This window comes from Rutilus rutilus (genome assembly GCF_951802725.1).
Source record: "Rutilus rutilus genome assembly, chromosome: 23".
NCBI lineage: Eukaryota > Metazoa > Chordata > Actinopteri > Cypriniformes > Leuciscidae > Rutilus > Rutilus rutilus.
In genome coordinates, this window is record NC_140233.1 from 14,542,320 (window position 1) to 14,564,990 (window position 22,671).

The following is a 22,671-nucleotide window of genomic DNA, read 5'->3' on the forward strand; positions in this document are numbered from 1 at the left end:
TTTTGAAATCACAAATGCTGTCATTACCAGGGGTATGAGATAGGAATGTTTTTTGGCCATGGATCCAAGATTGTAGAGATCTTCAATATTCTTCTAAGTAGCTCATGAGCAACAACAAAACGTTTGAAAATTGTGATTGCGCAATGAATGACAAATTGCATTTGAGAAATTTAAATTGGCTCTCTCAACTGCAGGCCTAGGTCTATATGATTATTTTAAAACATTCAATTTATTTGATTTTTGGAAGGTTACATTGGCGGTGTTAAACCCAATCTCATGGCGACTGTCATCAGAAAATGTATATCCTAATGTTTAGACACTGTTGCAAGGGGAATGCGTATTGCATTCAGTAGCTTCTGTCATCGGCAAAGTTTTGTTACCCTTTTAGACTTGGTGGTATTCTCCACTGCTAATATATACATTCCCCATTCAATTCACAAGCTGCACGCAAAAAAAAGTGTGATGCATTGGCCAGAGGCGGGTGTGAAAGTGTGTGTGAGAGACTGAGATATGGTGTTTGGTGAGACACCAAAAACAAATGAATCATTCCAATATAAAAACAGCTGTATCTAAATTTATTAAGTGGGCCCACTGGGCAAAATATGTGCCCAATAAATGAGTGGCCATGGATGAACTTGGCTACCTAACCTGGCCTGGGTTACTGTTGTGAAAGAAACCGTGCCACACCTGTGCAGCGCATAAGTCGGGAAGGGAGAGAGCAAGCAAGCTTGCCCTGTCCACCCCACACTTACTTTTGCAGGATATTGTGATGGATTGCATCAAGCAAACCTGATTCTGTTCCAAATGTATAGAATGTTGTCTTGTTACTGTAAACATGAGCAAAGTGGGTTGAGTGTTTTTCAGGTAAAAAAGGCATGTGCTACTAAGTAAGCTCAAGAATGTTTCAGTTTGTAAAACAAGGAGAAACAGAGTTGAATTGGCTAAGTGTTGAGAATAAATTTGAAATTGATTGTGCATATCATCCACAAGGTGAATAAATAGTGAGAATGCAAATCAGATGTCCAAGTCTCTCACCTTAAACTACACCAACCAGCCTAAACGACCCCACACAGCATAAACTGGGGATCAAAGGACATGCTGTAATGTACCTCCCTCGCCACGGAAGGAAAGGAAATCCCATTGCAACGGCTCGCAAAGAGTCACCCTGGTGAAGAGGGATCGTCCGTGGGGCAAACTAGATGACCTGGAAGAAGATGTGGACCAACTAATGGTTTACATTTAGTAAGAATCCGTTTGTGTGATGATTTTATTTGATTAAATTAAACTAAAGGGTTGAGTGTTGACATACATTTCCCGATTTGATAAGTTACTGATTCATTTGAAAATATTTCAGGTACATGTACATTGAAAAGAGTTCAATCTCTTAATACTATACTATAGAGACTCTCACTAAGTACATTATTGTAAAAATAAATGGCCTAGGGATTATTATTGAAGAAACTTGAAGGTTTTAAATTCCAAATCCAGACATTACAACCATAGATGCTACAATTTGTTAATAGTTGCAACAGTTGTTCTCTAAATAAGAGAGGATACGTGATGAATAGCTTTGCCAGACCAGGTCAGAATATTCTCACGCAATCCGATTAAAGCTTGCAATACAGGGCAAAAAGGAAATCTGGCTTGTCATAAAAATCTGTGAAGTATGGTATAAGTTATGGAAAAGACAACCCGTGATGTATCCAACTATATCCATTCTCCAAAATTACCAAAATTTGTTCTGAGTTAGACAAGAGCTGGGTCATACAGAAGTTAATTTTAAACAGCTACAAGGTTTAAAACAATAGATCAGAGGTCTTCAATCCTGCTCCTGGAGAGCCACTGTCCTGCAGAGTCTAGTTCCAACCTGCTTCAGCACACCTGCCTTTGAATACTCAAGCGAATTTGAAGTGCTTGATGAGCTGATTCAGGTGTGTTTGATTAGGGTTTGAACTAAACTTTGCAGGACAGTGGCTCTCCAGGAGCAGGATTGAAGACCTCTGCAATAGATGAAAATTATAAAACTTTTACTGTTAAGATCTTATAAGTCGTTAAAAACAGCTTTCTAAAGGCGGGCATACACTGTGCGATTTTCGTCCGATTTTGAGCCGAATTCTGACTCGTGCGACTCTTTTTCGGGCCGATTTTCAGCTTTGTCGTGCGTCGTTTGTCGTGCAGTGTTCGTGCAGTGTACAGGGGGAAACGAGAGGCGATAACCTCTCACGACCGGCAATCGGATGGTCGGCTGAATTTCTGGCATGTTAGAAATTTTGGTCGCTTCTCGTGACTATATCGCACAGTTGAAGCAGAGCTACGAACCGATTGCCCTAAACTCAGTGTTTTTTCCCTCACTGCGCCTGCGCGAAAACAGTTTCATCTGCAGAAAAAAAAAAAAAAAAAAAAACTAAAAAAGGGAGATCTTTAAGGTCTGTAGTTCAAAGCTACAAATTACTGTTGCTTACCTCCAGTTCATGTTGCAAAATGGATTAACCATTACCCACTTCTTCCAAGCCACCTGCGATGTAGCCTACACTTTGCCTCTTTTATTGTTAAAAAATGTTTTTGAAATAAAGCTGTTTTTAATTTTCATTGATGAATTATTGCAGTGTTCGGACATATTATAGACTGTTAATAATTAATTATATGTATATGATTCATTGTAATCGACCTAAATGTTTTAGACAATTTTTAATGAGGAGAAGTAGCTTCTATGTAATATTTTATTATCCTCACAGCGCGTTGGTTATGCGGTGATGGCATGCGCTATGAAATTGTTGCGTGGCAATTTAATTATAATAGTCTATCACTTTAATAATAAAAAGTAGCCTTCCCTAATAATAATAATAATAATAATAATAATAATAATAATGCAATAATACTAGCCTATAATATTTCAATATATAAATTGGAAATGCTAAATCTTCTTGATATTGATAGCTGATGCTTGTTTTGACAATATCTCTGGATAGGCTACATTATATCGTCCATAGGCGCAACCCGGCACGAGGATTTATTGCGCTTATTCGCGCATATTTCACACGTATAGTGGCCCTCATTTATCAAAAGTGCGTACACCAAATTTCCAGCGTACACCTGGCGTACACCCAAAACCACAGTGACTTTGAGGTTTATCAATATGGACGTTGGCGTACGGCACGCTCAAATCCTACGCCAGCTCAGGAGGTGGTGTACGCACGTTTTGAGTGAAAACAATTCCTAACACCACAAAACGCACTAACAAGCTAAGAGATATGATATATTATGACCCACTGTAAAAAAACAACAACATAGTAATTATAAACTTCAGTGTTTATTTTTGTGCAACATGGACTTCAATGTTTAATTTCTGTGACTTTACCAAAGCATTTGAATTGTAGGCATATGTATTCCTTAAGTTGCGAGCAGCGCGAGTCTCCGCAGACTGCGCGCGCACCTCCCCAAACGGACGAGGCGTTTATACTCGACGCGCTCGCCGTTGTAGCCTACGATTCTTTGAAACGATGGTTAGGCCAGGGTTAGGCCCGGCAGGTGTGCACGGACTGGGTTTAGTAATGAAAGGCTTTCAATGACCAAAAAAATAATTCAGACTGACAAAATAATAAAAATGACATTCTTCTTCTTTTAAATAATAATAATAATAATAATAATGCAAATAATAATAATAACGACATTCTTCTTCTAAATAACAATATAAGCGTCATTAATAATAAAAATCTAGAAATCAATTTTGTTTCTTTCCACTTCCCTGGTTTCGCTTTCTCTTTCTCAAAGAAGTTTCTCTTTGCCGTCTTCCGTGTGTCCATGGCGTAAAATGAGGGCGTGGGGGGAGCGGAGACTTGAATATATAGGGGTTTCAAAGATTCCTAGATTTCAAAGGTACGCACAGCTTCATAAATCAGGCGGTGAGAAGAGTGTAAGCATAATCTTACGCCAACATATACGCCCGTTTCTACGCAAGAATGATAAATGAGGGCCAGTGTGAGCAGTCAAGTCGCAGCTCGACGTTCGGACCGTACAGTGGCCCTCATTTATCATTCTTGCGTAGAAATGGGCGTATATATTGGCGTAAGATTATGCTTACACTCCTCTCATCGCCTGATTTATGAAGCTGTGCGTACCTTTGAAATCCAGGTGTACGCAATACCTGCGCTTGATAAATGCCGCGGCTGAAAACGATCGTCATTAGAATAACACGCCCTTATATATTCAAGTCTCCGCTCCCCCCACGCCCTCATTTTATGCCATGAACACACGGAAGACGGCAAAGAAGAGAAACTTCTCCGACGTTGGATGAGCAAATGACCTATCACAATGCATTATTTTACAGCACGTGTTTTGAAACAATTAGTATTTAATTTCGTATCACGTCACATGTATTGGGGTGAACAATAATGATGATGATGTGATGTGGAGTACCATTCATTCACATTAATAATTGCATGACAATTTGTAATATTCGTATTATTATTTATGATTTTTTTTATTAATGACGCTTATTGTTATTTAGAAGAAGAATGTCGTTATTATTATTATTTGTATTATTATTATTATTATTTAAAAGAAGAAGAATGTCATTTTTATTATTTTGTCAATCTGAATTATTTATTTTTTGTCATTGAAAGCCTTTTTATTACTGAACAAAAAAAAGAGGTATACTTTGCCTGGAGTGTTATAAAGTTGTGGATGGTTGTCTTTTTTAAAAAGTCTTTTGTCTTTTATTTTTCGTGTTCGCATTTATGAGGAAAAAACATTGTTACGTGACAGTTGTCCATTACGGACGTGAGCGCTCTGAAAGCGGCATGCTTTAAAACTTTCACAGAGACCTCAAACAGAAAGCACAAAGCCTTTCTTTAAAGCGAATTTCGTTTTGTATTAATTGTATCTTAATTTTAATCAGTGTTTCATTATCCAATTTTCTGGATTTAATAAATAAAAAGTAGCCTAAATAGCAGAGATAATCACGGAGGCGCTAGCGCCTGAACTGGATAACGTTAAGCTATCATCCATGAACCGAAACTCAACGTATAAGGTAGACTGATCGCCTCACACACCTAAAAAAAAATAGAAATATATCTATTATCTACAGAAATCTCTACTTTTAAACAGAACCATTCAAAACTAAATAAAATTATGTAGGCCTAATCTGTATGAAATGTGTATTTCTCTCCGGCGCGTTCACTACTGCGAAGATCGCGAGTCAGACTTCATCTTTGCAGCCGACACAGAAAACCAAATGTTTTTATTGTTTTATTAAGTAGGCCTACAAACAGGCGAGTTATGAAAAATTGAGTGTGAGGGATTTGTTCACTTCACACAAAAAGATCTTGGAATGAGATGGCTAACTGTAGCCTAGTAGCGTTTAGTCCACTGTCTAATTTAGAGATTTTTTTTTTTTAACCGACTACCGACAACTTTAATCGGTTAACGTTGATACGGTCGGGTCAACCATCGGTCAAACGGTCATCGGTTAACATCCCTATGTTGTTGTTTTTTTTACAGTGGGTCATAACCTATCATATCTTTTAGTTTGTAAGTGCGTTTTGTGGTGTTAGGAATTGTTTTTCTGCGCATTTCCACACTAACTCAAAACGTGCGTACATGTACACCACCTCCTGAGCTGGCGTAGGATTTGAGCGTGCCGTACGCCAACGTCCATATTGATAAATCTCAAAGTCACCCTGGTTTTGGGTGTACGCCAGGTGTACGCTGGAAATTTGGTGTACGCACTTTTGATAAATGAGGGCCAGTGTGAGCACATAAATCCTGAGCTTTGGCTTTACATCGCATGCGATATACTCGTTCAGTGTGAGTAGGTTCCTTGCTGAAATCGCACAGACATCGCACAGTGTATGCCCGCCTTAAGTAAAACATATCACTGTAAACCTAACAAAATATGGTTAGGAAAATGGAGATAATATACAGTGAATGGAGCTGGGCATGGATTACTGGGTTAAATAAAAAGGCTGCATATGTGGGAGATAAGATTATATGTGTTATTCTGATCATTTTAATATTCATGTGTGTTAGCCTTGCATTTGGAAAATAATCAAAATGACAGTGTCCAACTTAGTTGGTGATAAAATTATCAGACTGAATAACGACTGTAATTTTCCCAACATATATCCAAGACAACCATGGGTGCCAGGAGGGCACCATGAAAGAAAGATTGGTAGTGACGGCTATTATTCTGCGGATGATGACATGTAAACAGGGTTAAAAACAGCAGTCATCCATTTTACGTGAATGTTTTGAAAGAATTTTGTGTTAACATGTCTAATGAATAAGAAAGAATGTAAAATGCTTTTAGGTTGATTAATAATAATCAAAAGAAAGGAGTGTTATGGCAATTAATTTTACCTCATAATGTATGTGCTTGCATGACAACAGACAACAGTTTAGTGGAACATTACTGTTTACTGTGTCCAAATGTGAGCTGAATATGTCTTTGCAACAAAAGCTGTTACATCTACTCGACATCCTGCTATTTCTTAGAAACAGTTCCACTATCTTGGGTCTAGAGAATGAGAGATGTTTTTCTCTCTTTGTATTAAAACAGCAGACTGAAGCGTGAGTGATGTATAAAAATGCAGCCCGCACTAGGTGGGGTTGCCCTTTGCAGCAGAAAACTCTGAAGTCTGTATGTGAATGGCCTTCTCATTGCAGTCTCACCACTAAATAGATCATTTTCTCAACACTCCCTATTTATTCTCCTTGTGTTTGCAGTCCTGTGCCAGATCGTCGTCATATGTACACCATTGAACATATGCCCTCTGTGCCCTCTGTGTGTTTCCCAGTCAGGTCTAGTCAAGTTTTGCTGCTAGTCTTGTGTTCCTCCCTCAGGGTAGTTTTTGTTTTATTTTGTGAGCACATTTACTTCTGCACATTGAGTCCTCACCTCTTTCCTCAACCCCAACCATGAAAGTTTTGTAAACTTGTGACAGGGTTGAGTTATTCACTTCATTTATGAATCATTTTGATTCAAATTCATTTTATTTAATCTACACATTTTTTTTTATTAAAATTATCATGGTATCAGTAAATATATACTTACCAAAATCATGACAACTCATAGCTTTGTTATAAATATAATATTTGATGTAAAGTGTCCACAAAACCCTCTGGGCTTCTTCGGTCAAAAATGACAGAAAACGTATACATTTAGAAATTTTTTTTTTTTGCTTCATCGGAATGGGATGACACTTGGTAACTTTTGTTGTATTAGCTATGTGAACACACAAAAAAATCATGGACATGATTCGAATATGTTAAAGGGTCGTAAAAAAATAGTCACACTTAGCTTCCTCCCGGTCAAAAATGACCGACATAGGAAATGAATGGGAAATACGAAAAAATACGAAAACTCAGAGAAACTTTTGGTGGTACAAACTACAAATCAGCCTTCGTGCAGAAAAAAGCGCACAGCAATGAAGGGGTGACACTCTAAAACATCAAGAGCGCAAATAAGACGTCCACCTCTGTTGGTGGATCCAATTCAGTTTCCAGTTTAATGAAGTGCTCTTTCCTCTCTACTTTTTCATTTGACTTTTTCATTTTGCACATAGGACAAAATCAACAACATTCAGTTAACCCAGCAAGAAAAGACGGAGCAGAGGATCTCAGAGCAGTTTGAAATGGAAAACAGGGTCTACACTCAAGATCACATCTACTTAAAGCTCTTGAATGAGATTACGAATGATAAGTTTTCAGAAGATCATTTACCCATCTTTGACAAAAAGTGCAAGTACAGTAATATGCTGTAATATGATGTTATATGGAGGCATATTATGAGGTAGATTTTCTTAATTTTCAGAAACAAATTGCTGTGCAGTGTATGTGTATGTGGAAGTAACTTAGTATCTCTATTCTTCTTTCAGGTTGTGGTGCAGCGAATGGCTGACCAACTGCCCATGATGATCTTATTTTTCATGTTGAAGCAGACTGCTAAGCTCCTGTCTATTGACATGTTGAGTTTACTGGATGGGGCAAATGTGAGTGAGCTCCTGTTTGAGGACTCTGAAGTCAGCAGAAGGCGCAAAGACCTACGAGAGCGCCTGGATCGTTTGAGTGCTGCTCAGGAAGCACTTAGCACATTTTCTACTGACTAGAGGGTATCTGAAAATACATATAATGTATATATGTCAATCTTATAATGTATGACAACTTCTAAACAAACATCCATTTTCCATAAATAAACCTATAACATTTTCTTCAAAATATTAAAATATACATACATAAAACCACATCTTATACTTTTTGATTGTTTCCATGTTACTCACAAAATGGGCTAAAGCAGGGCCGATACATTTTGTTTTCTAAAATAGCTAAAAGCTTCAGTGCGTTATCTACAAGTTAAGGTCTAATTTAAGATTAGTTCTAACTTGACATTTAATGATTTTTTTGGCTCATATAAAATGTTTAAAAATATGCACAAAAAAAAACAAATATATATATATATTTATAATTTTTGAGGGCCAGTGAAAATGATGGCAGTGCATTAAATCACTGTAGTTAAGCGAGTATGTAAGACTGGAGTCAAGAGAGAAGGTATACTCTTTGAGAAATCAAAGGACATTTCTGAAAATTAACATTTGAAATTGCAAATTGTAAAGAAATATTGCAAGAGGCTCAAGGAGCGATATGTAGTCAGATCAGCCCCAGATGTAATCCAGACACTCAGCATTATGTATTTTTCTATAATATGTATTTTTTCCCTGTATTTCTGAGCATTTGATGTTTTGTATTGATTATCTATGAATTGATTATATATTGGCATGATACATTTACCTGAATATTAATAAATTGTAACATTTGAATTTATTCTGACTACTTGAATTCCTTAACACCACAAATCTACGCTCAGGTTAGTTAACAGACTAAAATACAGCTTAGGTGGAGCAGAGACTGAAGACTGATGTTTTAGAGCTCTGACTAACACATTGGCATTAGTCATGTATACTTAGACTGTAGAGGCTAATAATGGGTTTTCCGTTTAGAACAACTGGGCCCGGTTTTTCAAAAGGTTTAATCCGGATAAAATTGATCCGGATTTAGTAATCCTTTTTTTTGCGATCCGTGATCACGTTATCCAGCTCACTTTTGAGCCAGTTTTTCAAAGCAACATCGGATTGGATCAATCTGATCCGGATAGGAACTTTTCAGGATCACCAAATCCTGTTTACTAGAGCCTTAAATGGAACCAACAGTGTAGCCTACTGGCTTAGCAAAGAACAGCAGTTGGCAAAATACCGGTGGCCACAAATAACCGTTGTTTATTTTAATTTTAAGAAACAGAAACACTGTAATAAACAGAAACATTTTACTTTCCTTATTTTGTTATAATGTTAAATTGTAGATTTTGTTGTTTTACCATATCTCATTAGATGTGACATGCTTCATATATGCTTAAAATATGAAGAAATGTATATATCATCAGTAAACATTGATTTTGTGATCATTCACTTAAAAAAAAAAACTCTCTGGTTTTATTTGGTTCGAAAAATCACAACTGAATCCACCCTTCTGATGGGATCAGGATAATCCTGTTTTTTTGGATCAAATAGATCCTAATCCGAGTTCAAAGTTCTGAAAAACCCAAAGGGCAGGTTTGATCCAGATCAAATTTAAGATCGGATTACATGATCTGATCTTAGTTCAGAATCCCTCTTTTGCTTTTGAAAAACCCATTTCCAAGATTTGATCCAATCCGTGATCCAAAATCCCACTGGATTACTTTAGAAAAACTGGGCCCAGGGTGTTAGACCAATCTAAATAGGGGTGAGCCTCAACCTCTAATTATTGTAATATTATTCTTACTAAGTGTATGTGGAAAACCACATCATGCTTATATAAATTTACCATTAGAGGAAGTTAAGTTGGTCAGCTTGGCACTATGGTAATGGTCATGACCTCTGGTTAGATATAGTCTTACCTTAATTAAGTGTGTTCAGATCTATGGGGACTAAATTATATATTCTAATGAGCAAGAGTGCGGCTGTCTAGAATATTAGTCAACCTCCTCTGTCTAATGACCGAGACTGACAAGCTTGTGAGTTTGAGATCTGAAATACCCGGTCAGTACAAGACTTAAAGTGTTAAAGGAATCCAAATGAACAAGTGTAATTTCAATAAGGAGTTAAATAGAATAATCAAAAGTAGATAAATTATTATATAATTGTCAATAATCAATTGGCATTCTAACCTAAATTTGAGGTCGTGATAAAATGGAGTCAGCTAACAGTTTAATTGGAATTAAATTACTTTGCCACAAGGAAAAGACAGAATGTGCAGAAACCTTCATCAGCTCATCGGAAACCATCGTTGGGCAGATCGTGCGGGCCCTACAAGAACAATACAAAAAGGTATAATACATTTTTTATTAAACTTTTGATAAACTTGTTTAGATAGTGAAGCTAGTCTGAAACTGGGCCTGACAAAACTAAGCCAGCTCTCTGTACACAACTCATATGTCATTTGATAATCAACTTCCTGACAGACAGACAGGCAGCAGCTCGCGAGGACATTACAGATCTCTGTGCACTAGAACATCTAGGTATAAAAACAGTTCTTTCCCTCAGGCTATCTCCTCCTTAAATAGCTAGCATACCAATTACTGACAGTTTTTTTTATAATTCAGTACTCTTATTACATTTTTGCCATCTGAGTTATGCAGTATAGATACTTACTGTGTAAATGCATATTTAGGGGCCAGGCCCTGAAGGGGATAGCCCCTATTGTATCCGTTAGTTTTCTTATTATTAGGGGCCAAGCCCTGAAAGGCCACCAAGCCAATCAAAAAAGATGACATTTGGTAAACTTCTAGTTATGGTAATGAATAGTAATTGAACAATCTTTAACTCTATAGCGACACCACCAGTTCAAAAATTAAACATTGAAATGGTTATAACTTTTGAACCCTTTGATCTATAAAAATGAAACTTAGTACACCTGATTCCTCTCATCATGGTGATCACAATCAATAGCTTACATTAAGACTCCGCCCATTACATTAGTGGCCATTTTGAAAAGTACAGTATTCAGTTTTTTCGCTACTCCTCCTTCAAATTTTGTTAAATTTTGTCCAAAATTTGCCCAAATGATCTTTGGACTGAGCCGCACAGAAATGACTGAACAGATTTTTTTATTCATCTTTGTTCAAAAGTTATGGTGTCGCAGACTTAACGAGGTCCACCCAAAATTGGTTAAAAGGCTGTATCTCGGCCAAAGTTTGATCAATCGAAACGAAAATTGGTACACTTCATCGGAAGCATGATCTGAGTTTCCATGCCAAAGATGGGAACAGCGCCACCTACGGGTCATGAGATATGAAAAAAGGCTATTTTGGCCATTAACTTTTGAACAGTTTGTCAGAATCATAAATGTGGTATCTATGGATTCCTTGCGTCCTGCCGAATCTGCGGTTACCAATTTTGTGTACCACGTGGATGTACCACGTGTACGCCATTTTGAATTTTGTCATAATTTGTAAAAACTTTTAAACTATTTTACATTATCTTAAAGGAGTCATAACCTAGTATTACATTGGATACCTACTGCTGTATTATAGTCTTTCAGGCCCTTCTAAAAAAGAAAAGTGGAAAAAAAATAAACACAGACCTACTTTTACCCTTATTTCTGAAGGCATTATTGTCTCGCGAGATCAATGCGATGTTTTGGCTGTCGTGGACGCTCTATATGGCTCTGCACGCCAGTTAAAAGGGTTGTTGGGACAGCGTCATTAAAAATGAATTTCATCCACTGGTCCCTGATAGTTTCGTCCGATTTTGGGAGATAAAACACATTTACATGTTTTTTATGGCAATCAACCACAGAGCAAGTCCGGTGTGCACTCGGTTTCTCCATCTTTCTCGACTGAACTGAATATGAGGGGGAGAGGGGAAGGGGGGCTTCCTGCTGCGGTGTCCATATATGGTATATCCTACTACCTCATGACGTCAAGAGGGAGCTGAAATCAAAATCTCGTATTTGAGTGCGCGTGCACGCGCGCTTGTTTATTTACCCTGAGGTAAACAAACGCTTCACTTTTAAATATCGGCTTCCCGGCCAGTGTATAATCGTTAGTCGATCATAACATACATTGATTCTCGTGGAAAAGTGAAAATTGCAGGTTATGACTCCTTTAACAAAATTTAGCATGGATCATTGACACAATGTCCTGAAGGTACATGAGAAGTTTGAACAGAGCGCCACCTAGTGTTCAAGAGATATAAGGTTTTTTGCAAAAATGCTTATAACTTTTGAAAACATTGTTCAAAATTTGATTTCTTAATGTCATTATATTCCTTGGCTTATACCGATTCCAACGATATCTAGTTTGTCATTTTCCAACAATGTGACTGTCCGCAGGGAGCAAATAAAAAACAGTTTTTTCGCTACTCCTCCTTAAAATCTTGCTAAATTTTGTCAAAATTTTTATCAGATGATCTTTGGACCGAGCCATACAGAAATGACTGAACAGATTTGTGTTATTCGCTACCGTTCCCGAGATATTCATCGCCGAATTTGACCTAGCCTCTGTTTGTTGCCTTATGTTAGTTAGCTTAGCATGCTAATCAGATGCCACTCTTTCTAACGTGGCTCTTCAGCTATCAGGCTAACCATAAGCAACATTAGCATTTAGAAGGGCAGATCTGTCAACACTGTGATACTGAAGTATCTAAACATTTGGATGTCCAGAGAGAGCGAGAGCTCAGCCCTGTTGGGCTCCTACCCAACTTAAATTAATTTTTCCACAAGATTCACTTCTCACAAGAACTGGCTAAATTCACTTCTTTGTTGAAGAAGAAGATATCATAATAAATGTAGCATGAATTGAAACATTTACAAAGGAGGAAGAAATACTGCTGCGGCAGCAAAAGTTTGAGAAGGCAGCTGAAAATATCTACAATTTCAGTGCAAATGAATCAACTGAATTCAACTTATATAGGTTCACAAAGAGCACAGAAGAAAACATCCAAGCTTGGACATTAATATATATTAAATATACATTAAAGCTTGTATTTACATGTATACATTTTTATTAATGTTAATGCAAAGTTTAATATTAACTGTCAATTAAATTAATTCTGAAGACATTATGAGTTACGAGCTGAGATTATGAGCTACACTGTTAGACTTTTCTGTAATTTCTACAGTTATTTACTTTAAATCCCCCAGTATTATACTGCTATTTCTCTTTACAGTAAATAACTGTGATTCCAATTGCATCATGGGAATTTTCTGTGACGTCTAACACCACATACAGAGACTTACTGTATTTTTTAAATTTGCTGTATACTACTGTATTTGACGTAACTGCCTCTCTGGCTGGCACCATTCCACCGTGCTTTTTATTTCCTAATTTTTGCCTTACACCGCGTGTCTACAACGCTATAATAGCCAGAGGCTGTCTATATTGGACACATTGAAGCGACCGGACCTTTAAATGCAAACCCGTTTATCCCTTGTAAGAACTAGCGCGAGCGCTTGGACCCGTATCTGACTACGTCTGAAATATAACGGCCGCGGCGTATCACTACACTGTCTGGGATTTGTCGTGTCGCGTCAGACAGACATCCAGTGTAGGTAATGGGGTCTGTCTTTTGTTGGATCGCGACGTTCGTGTCTGGCCCGGGGAAGAGACGGAATTCACTTCACCGAGAGAGAGATCAGCAAGCAAGGTAAAAAAAAAACATTCTGTGTATGTTGACCATAGACTGGCTGTTGACAGGATTGTACCCAGTTTAACGTATGTTAACGTTAACGTCAGCCTAACGTTACTCGTCGTCAACATGGCGGTAACGAACTTTACCATGGTAAACTGAGCTAACGTTTCATTTTACACACTTTGTTAGATTATTGAATTGTCGAGTTAAAATATGCCAACGAGCAACGCGTTTACATTAACAATGTGAATAAACTAATGTGAAATTCTGTTTATAGCCTAATGTTGGCCTACTGATGAGAACCTTTATAGTTTTACCATTAGTTTGCAAACTATACCATATTATAGTTTTTTATTTTTATTTTATGGAATTTAATATTTGCTTCCATTTTTGTGTTTAAAGGCAACTGCAACAAAGCGCCAATTCGCGCCAGTGACTTCTAGCAAGATTCCAGAGGTAGGCCAGCCCATTTGTGATATATTTTGAGATAAGTTTGCTGAAATTATTAGCATACGCTATGTGAAAATTGCTTTTGAGCCACTGGTGCAGACTAGGTAGCTTACAATAGGTCTATCTTATAAAATCTCTATAAAATTGGCTAACTTTATATCAAATAAGTGACCTTTGCATTATGTCTAACTTTATTACACAGCAAATGAACCAATCAGAAGATGGACCATTGTCTTTGTTCAGTCTCACCAGATTAAATGTATCCAGGTAAGCACTGCAGTAAAACTCTCACTAATTCATTCAGACCAAATCTAGCATTCTAAACAACTTAAGTTTATATTTTTGCATTATTTTTATATTTTATTAGCCAGAAGACTCTACCATTGCAGTTCCACCTGACTAGGAAGGTCCTAATATCAGGTCACAGGTGGGTTAACTACTGTAGGAAGGAGAACGATCATCACACAGTGATTTCTTGCATGTATCTTACTGTGTATTTGTCTCAAACAGGTACTCCTTCACTGCAGACAAGCTGAAATGGGCTAAAATCATCTATTTCAGTCGTTCTTTATGGATCTCAGCATTTTTGGACAGAATTTAGGATTTGTAAGTATTAAAATTTAATCTGGCATAATTTAATTTAGTTCTTTTGTATGCTATTTATTGACAAAAGCTGTTTACAAATATATATTCTTAAGTTTTTGTGAAAATAATAATAAAAATTAACAAAAAAGGAGGTTAAAAATAATGTGACACTAATATTCTCTCTCTCTCTCTCTCTCTCTCTCTCTCTCTCTCTCTCTCTCTCTCTCTCTCTCTCTCATATAGTTTTGGAACTGGGATCTCCTCTGAAGGACTGAGTACATTTGTGTTTGTGGGCACGCATGCAGACCAGGGAACACTCTGATGTTGTCAATCAAGTTCTGAACAGGAACCAATCTTTGGAGAAGTTCATTTATTCACAAAGGTGGACAAAAACATTGTGTTGGCTTTTTAATTTGATTATTTTGATGATGACTTTTACTCCTATGCTGTAGAAAAGATGGAGTAGACAGTCAGACATTGATAATAATAAGAAATGTTTCTTGAGCATCAAAGAGACTTCTTTCAAAAACATTAAGACACTTAAATACTTCTTTTGGCCTCCAGTGTACATGAATCCAACAAAGTTTTGGAAATAAGTGAAATTATTTTTAAGGTGGGGTTATGTGTCTTGTATTGTGAAAAGAACTGTGTTTTGTCCTGTTTTGGACATTTCCTTTTTGACTGCTTAAAAATTTATTTATATTCTGCAGTTTTATGAATGTAATGGTTGATATTTCATTATAATACTTGTATAAGCTAAACAACCAATGACTCTACATTCATTTAGTCAAATGCTAACGTTTTGTTTATGGTTTTATGTATGTTTTTAACAATGTGTGCAGTGAAGGACAGCACATAATGTGTTAATTTAACACGTTTACACATCTTTGTGCTAACCTCTCTGACATATTTACTTTGTTAAAATCATTAACACAATGAATGAGTTAAAATTAACACAACATTTTTTGTCTCTAAACTCACCCATTAATGTGTAAAAATTTCACACATCATTTCCAGCATTGGCATGTTTATTTTGTGATATATATGAAATGTTTTAAATAAAAAAAAATTATTTTGTGATAACTTTGTCTAATTGGTTTGTATGAAAGTAGTACTTATGTAGGATAAAAATAAAATTAATCATATATCAAAATTATCAAATCTAATTTATATTTAGTACAAATAAAAATAATTACAGTAGTGTACTGATTAGCTTAGTTTTTACAGTAATGCACTGTACTGATTAGCTTCATTTTTACAGTAATGCACTGTATTACACAAAACTGAAATACGGTTTGGTACTGTAACTCTTAATTACAGTAACTTACTGGCAACAGTGTTGCCAGTAAGTTACTGTAAAAAACCCTTGAAAAGTCTAACAGTGTAATTCATATGAATTAGCAGCAAAAAACTAACAATTTTGTCTCTAAATTCTTTCACTATAAACTGTTTTTAATTTGGAGCGAGAGAAACAGGGGGAGGGTCTTTACTGCATCAGATATGTCACTTTGCTCACAGCTGATTGGTCCAGTTTTGGTTTGTGATCTCCAACCCACAATAAAATCTGCTCTGGAGCAGGGGCCTGATGTATAAACGTTGCATATGCACAAAATAGGCATAGAAATGTGCGTATGCAATTTTCTACACACAGGGATTTATAAAGAGAAATTAACTAGGCATAAATATTTGCGGGCTCTCTAGACAGTACACAAACTCTTTTATTGATGGAGCGAAGAAAGAAAGAATAATTTTAAACTCAGTTTTCCATTTGAACCTTTCCATTTCCACATTTAGATTAAATATATCACTATTATTAAAGGAGTTAAGCACTGAAATTATATGAAATCATTATCCAGAAGTAAAAAAAAAATTTAATGAACTTTAATGGAAGTATTTGTAGTGGATGCTTTTGAACACATTTCCTGTGGCATGCTGTGATTTAATGTTGTAACTACAGCGAGGACTGCTTGGTGCAATTCATTTTCAACGAGTTTTTGAGCTCATCATTGTATTATGAAAAGAAAAAGATTCACAATAGTGTGCCTTAGGATAAAAAAAAAAGTTTTGTAAACTATATAAAAGCAGATGATGAGGTGCAGCCACAGGAGTTCATATATACATGACCAAAAAAAGTCTCAAGGCAAAGTTATAAAGAGGTGAAGAATGCAAATGGTCATGAATTTACACTATTACATCTGTCCCTCATTCAGCTGTTACGTGAACGTAGCCTTAGTTTCACACAGATACGTGTTTTCTGGTGCCATTTTAAATGACCAAGCCATTTAAATCTCTTTCCACACAAAGAACAAAAATAACGTCTGACATCTGCATGACTTTTCAGATGTATCTGCAAGTGTGATGGCAAAATAAATTTGTTATTACACTTATCACATTCAAATTGTCTTTCTTCAGAGTGAATGTGCAGGTGATTTTTGAAATTGCTCCTTTTTCTAGACTTCAGACTTTTGTAGACTTTTGTAGACTTTTTGTCACATTTAGAGCCCTGCGATTTCTTTCTAGAATGAGTTTTTAAATGACGCTTCAGGTATCCTTGATATGTGAAACTCTTCTTGCACTGAACACACGTAAAAGGTTTCTCTCCAGTGTGATGTCTCATGTGAACCTGAAGGCTTGTGTTCCAATTGAAACTCTTTCCACAGTGAGAGCATGTGAAAGGCTTCTCTCCAGTGTGAATTCTCATGTGAACCTTAAGGTATCCTTTAAATCTGAAAGTCTTTCCACACTGCGGGCACTTCTTACCAGTGTGAATTATTATGTGCTTGTCAAGGCGTTTCTTGTCTGGGAATCTCCTTTCACAATGAGGACATTGCTCTCCTGAGTGAATCTTCATATGTAAATTAAGGCCACGGTAATAAATAAAACGTTTTCCACACTCAACACATATGAATGGCTTCTCTCCTGTGTGAATTGTCATGTGATTCTTAAGATTTTCTTTTCGTCTGAAGCTCTTCCCACACAGTTCGCAGGTGTAAGGCTTCTCTCGAGTGTGAACTGTCATGTGTGCATTAAGGTTTGATTTATAATTAAAACCCTTTCCACACTGATCACATGTGAATGGTGCTTCGCCATTGTGAACTCTCATGTGTGTAAGAAAGGTTGATTTATGATTGAAACTCTTCCCACACTGATCACATGTGAATGGTGTTTCTCCAGTGTGAATTCTCATGTGAATCTGAAGAGTTCCTTTCTGTGCAAAGCTCTTCCCACACTGTTCGCAGGTGAACGGGCTTTCTCCAGTGTGTCTTCTCATGTGCGAAACGAGGGATGATTTATGTGTGAAACTTTTGCCGCACTCTTTGCATTCGTAAGGCTTCTCTCCAGTGTGAAGTATCATGTGTCTCGTGAGGCTATATGTTTTGCAGAAACTCTTGTCACACTGATTACATGTAAAACGGTTGTCCCCTGAGTGAATCCTCATGTGGTTTTCAAGGCTTACTTTAATTTTGAAACTCTTTCCACACTGGTCACATTTGTAAGGCTTCTCTCCATTGTGAATTCTCATGTGGAGTCCAAGGTCATGTTTTTGATTGTAACTCTTTCCACACTGTTGGCAGGTGAAAAGCTTCTCTCCATTGTGGATTCTCATGTGGAGTAGAAGGTTATATTTTTGTTTGTAACTCTTTTCACACTGTTCACATTTGTAAGGCTTCTCTCCATTGTGAATTCCCATGTGGGCTCGAAGGCTGTCATGTTGTTTGAAACTCTTTCCACACTGAAAGCAGGTGAAAAAGCTTCCAGTTCCTGTCTTCGGAGCTCTTTCTTGTGAGAAACTCATTTTAGTCTGTATGGATTTTTTTCTATTTTTGACATCATGCTTCTCATATTGTTCTTTCTCTTCGATTTCATTCAGTTCTTGACTCTCCTCTTTCAGTGTCATCAGGTCTAAAGCAAAAAAAAAAAGACAAGTTAACCCCAGTTTACCATCAAAACCCACAACATGCTATTGGAACTTTCGACAACATAGGCATTTGTCGACAAACATTTGATTTTAACAATAGACAATGCATGCTGGGAGCCACCATATTATAAAACTAATTGTCCCAGCATGCATTGCAGCATGAAGCATGTCACCATTGTTGATATTCATAAGCTGATTCTTGATGTTTCACGAGTTCACACTTACATATAATTTTGAGGGAGTAAGATTTAATGCGTATTTGGCGTGCTGTCTGGAGGGAGGGCTCCGAGCTCGGAATTCAGCCCGAACCCAGAGTACTCCCCCCGCATGTAAGTGTTTAGAACTAGAAGTGTGGAGAAGGGGTGGTGGGGGGATGCTGCAAACTGTCAATGGATCGAGGTAACACTGCTGAGTCTATATATACCCTCTTATCATTGATTGCTGAGTGCTATCCACTCGTGTTAATTATTTGAACGTGCTCCTCCCAAACTTAGTTAATAAAACTTCATTAGTGTGTGTGTCTCTACATTTTATTTTTTCGCAATGTATTTAGCAATTAAAATTCAGAATCTTTGGCAAAAAAATAACTATAAGTGGTAAAAATCTATTAATAACAAGTGATCTGTTTTGGTCAGTGATGGCATTTGTCAAACGTTTTTCTTTATCATGATATATATATCACCTGATCATCTTTGTTTATGGCTTCCTTTGCAACAAATGAAGTGTTTTGGTAAACACTGTTACAAAGACAATGACTAACATAAATATAAAAGGTCATTTTCCTCAGCTGTAGGCAAAGGCAAGTTTCAAATCAGTGCTTCTCCGGGAGACTAGCGCTAAATTAATCCCCTAGTTTAGCGCCATCTACTGTTTTAGAAGAGGAAGTTGCTCAACTGCATTCGTGAGAAAATCTGCCTGGACACATTTGTGAGAAAATTGAGCCGAGAGATCTCATAAAAAGCCAAGTGTCACACAATCATAAAAGACAGATATGCATTTGTATGCACTAGATTTGGTATTTGTTCAAAGGTTACATGCAATTTGTAGGATGGTTTGTATTTATTTGTGAAGTATTATCTTGGCTCATTTATTTATATTTGTAAAACACAATACATATTTGTTACACCACTACATTTTTACTCAAACTGACCTTTGTACTTACACATTGCTTTCTGTTTGTTTGCAAGTCGAGTTTTCCTTTGCGAAGTAGATCGAGTTTGTTTGCAAAATGCTGGATTTGTTTGTTTAATTATGGCACATAATTCGCTCCATACTGCTGGTGGTTCCCATATGAACACTGTGCTAATCCCTGCGGAATTTACTGTGAAGGGTGTTGAAACTAATCGTTGCATCACGATGAGTACGTGGACGATTCTACATCGATGCAGTAATAGACCATAATTGTAACAGCCTACTGACGTTTCTCTGATGTCATTCGTCACATACCTGCTACTCGCACTAGTGTAAAATGGCGGAGGGAGGCGAAACACAAAAGAGAGTAATTTAGCCACTATTTTAACATTTACATTGTGTAAGCTCGAGTGTGTGCGTGCAGTCTTGCGCGTGTTAGTGACATGAGAAACAAGAGATTTGTCAGAACAAAAAGTATTAATTTGATTTGAAAATGTAGTGAAGTAAAAGCTCCAAAATTAAAATACTCAGTAAAGTAAAGTAAAAATAAGTTCGAAAAAAGCTACTTAGTAATTATATATTCGTACTTTGTTACTCTACACCACTGGTTCAGAGAAAATGCTTAATGTGCAATTTAGCTCACTGTGTTCATATTCTGGGCTTCTGCTTGTCTGTGCAAAGTATGCTTTATTAATAAGGTGTGTATTTTCATTGGAACTGGCTGTTGTTTTAGAACATTAAGCCACGTTAAGCTTTTTTCACATTAAAATTCATAAAATGTCTTAGAAAAGCATCAGATACATAATGTTTTCACTCATTAATACAAGCAGAATTGATTTTTTGATAACACTGTTCCATAAGAAAAAACAACAATAAAAATCGTACATTTAATGTCTAGCATCTTCTCAGCTTCACAATCCATCTTAATGCCCAGGTATTCATCATTTACTGCGTTCCTCTTCGTCTCACACACAGTTGTATCCGCACAGCTTTCAAAAGAAAACTGTTTGAATGAGCATGGATGCGCAGTACAACTGTTTTTTTCAACATTCACCTTGTGCATACGCTGTTGTACACGCACCGTTGTGGAACATGGACAGAAGTATAATTTGGGCCTTATTTCGCAACACAGAAGTAAGCTATTTTCTGTGAAAATGCGTGAACTTTTGATTCATTAGCCAAATAGGTAAACAACTGAAAGAATAACCAAATGCAGTAAATGGTAAAATAATTTGCACTACAAACCATATGATTATGATAATAATTTAAATATGAAAACAAATAACAGTTTGTAATATCAATCAGCATAATGGCGGGTTTTTGTACAGCTACAATATTCAGAAGTGGATGAGACCAGAAGCCTTGACACATTTAAGTTATAAATGGCTGTATCTGCTCTTATGTTAAAAATAAGGTAAATACAGACACAAGAAAAGCCCTCTAGCCTCTATTTGCCGACATTGCTTGTTACCCACTGCTTTGAGAATGAAACCAACCTGTTTGTTCCTCAGTATCTTCTTGTTTCACTCTGAATGTTTCTTCAATCTTTATATCTTCACTCTCCTCTTTAATGAACGCCATCGTTATAATAGTGTGTCACATGGATCTCAGTCGCTTCAACAGGAGTTTTTCTGTGTGTTTGGACAATCTGTCATGTTAAAGATGAAAATAATTAACAGCAAGTAAAATGAATCCAAACTAAACCTCTGGGTGCGTCTCAATCAGGTCCCTAGTTCAATAGTCAGCGCACTGGTAAGGGAGTCAGTCAGGGTGAAACTAGCATTAACAATTAATAAAGACAAACTGTATAGACACTTAACTTTGTTCCTTATGATTTTCATTTGGTATTTAATGATTAGTGGATCACATTTAGTAGATAATTATTGGGTGAATCATTTTAAGGGTTGCCAACAAGGACTCATAAGAGATTGTGGTTCTTTATTGTAAAATAAAGGACACTTACAATATTTGTACTGTAGCCTACCACACAGTGTGTAATTTCAGTGTAAGTTAGGCCTATGTGTATAAAAAGGCGAAAACAAGTCATTCAACTAACTTGGAGTTTCAAAAGCTCTGTTGCTCCATCACTACTTGCCAGTGACTTGATTCACGTTTACGATAAGCTGATTCAGGATATAGAGAGCAAATTGAGACGCACCTTTTCTCTTGTTGTGCCTATAGGCTTTACTAATAAAATAACGCTCAAATAATGTTCAGTATTTATTCCCTCATTTGTAAAGGAATTTATTCATTTCTCACAGTTATTGGAAAAAAAATACTAAATTGTCTGAGGGGTTTACATTTATTTTAAAACGTTTTAAAACCATAAAAGCCACAGACCTTTCTTTTAGGCGACTCGCATCTGCTCGCATCAGATGCAGGAGCGTGGCGCCGCCTTATGACGTCATATTGCCAATCCAAAAGCGACGCGAGTGACGCGAGTCATCGCTGCGGGGCGCGAAATTTTTTTCCCCAGGATGGTAGGGGAAGACTCGTGAATATTCATTGGGGAAGTCATCCTGGGAAAAAAAATATCGCCTGCGGGGCGTGGTTTGCGCTTAACTGGTTTGGAAAAATCACGCAATCCAAACACATACGGCTGCATAGACCGTGCACAGACATACACATAATAAAATAAAATAAAACATGTGAGATGATTTCAGAGTTGAATTCTTTGTGAGTGGAATTCTGTCTAATGGGTGCAGAAACTACGTCAGCAGTTTTTTTTTTTATGCCGTTTTTATTAAAGATCCATAGCCAAAAAAAAAAAAAAGATATTTAGGCTACTTATGTACAAAAAACTTGGTTTGTCAAACTCAACTTTTATTAGGGCGACATTCTCGTTTCATATCAGAGAGCAACAGGCGGCGAGCAATATGCATTTTTCTACCGTAAGTAGCCTAGCTGTGTTTTCGTTTCTTTTGA

At 36.8% G+C, this 22,671-nt stretch overlaps 1 protein-coding gene and 1 long non-coding RNA gene across 3 annotated transcripts; one reads left to right on the plus strand and one right to left on the minus strand.

Moving 5' to 3' along the window:
- Positions 1-13,171: 13,171 nt before the first annotated feature.
- LOC311282471 lies at positions 13,172-15,336 on the plus strand. The gene is made up of 6 exons (XR_014625945.1): positions 13,172-13,676; positions 14,064-14,117; positions 14,314-14,378; positions 14,479-14,538; positions 14,622-14,717; positions 14,940-15,336. It is a non-coding gene; the product is annotated as an uncharacterized lncRNA (long non-coding RNA).
- Positions 15,337-16,559: 1,223 nt separating this feature from the next.
- LOC311283184 (uncharacterized protein) lies at positions 16,560-22,137 on the minus strand. 2 transcript variants are annotated; one of them, XM_084397443.1, is made up of 3 exons: positions 22,087-22,137; positions 21,243-21,377; positions 16,560-18,599 (listed from the first exon to the last, which is right to left on the minus strand). In XM_084397443.1, the coding sequence occupies exons 2-3, from the start codon at positions 21,325-21,327 to the stop codon at positions 16,903-16,905; spliced, it is 1,782 nt and encodes a 593-aa protein (XP_084253569.1). In that variant the 5' UTR covers positions 21,328-21,377; positions 22,087-22,137; the 3' UTR covers positions 16,560-16,902. The 2 variants fall into 2 exon arrangements, with proteins under 2 accessions (XP_084253569.1, XP_084253568.1); XM_084397442.1 differs by having other exon boundaries at positions 21,243-21,394; positions 22,087-22,135.
- Positions 22,138-22,671: the final 534 nt, after the last annotated feature.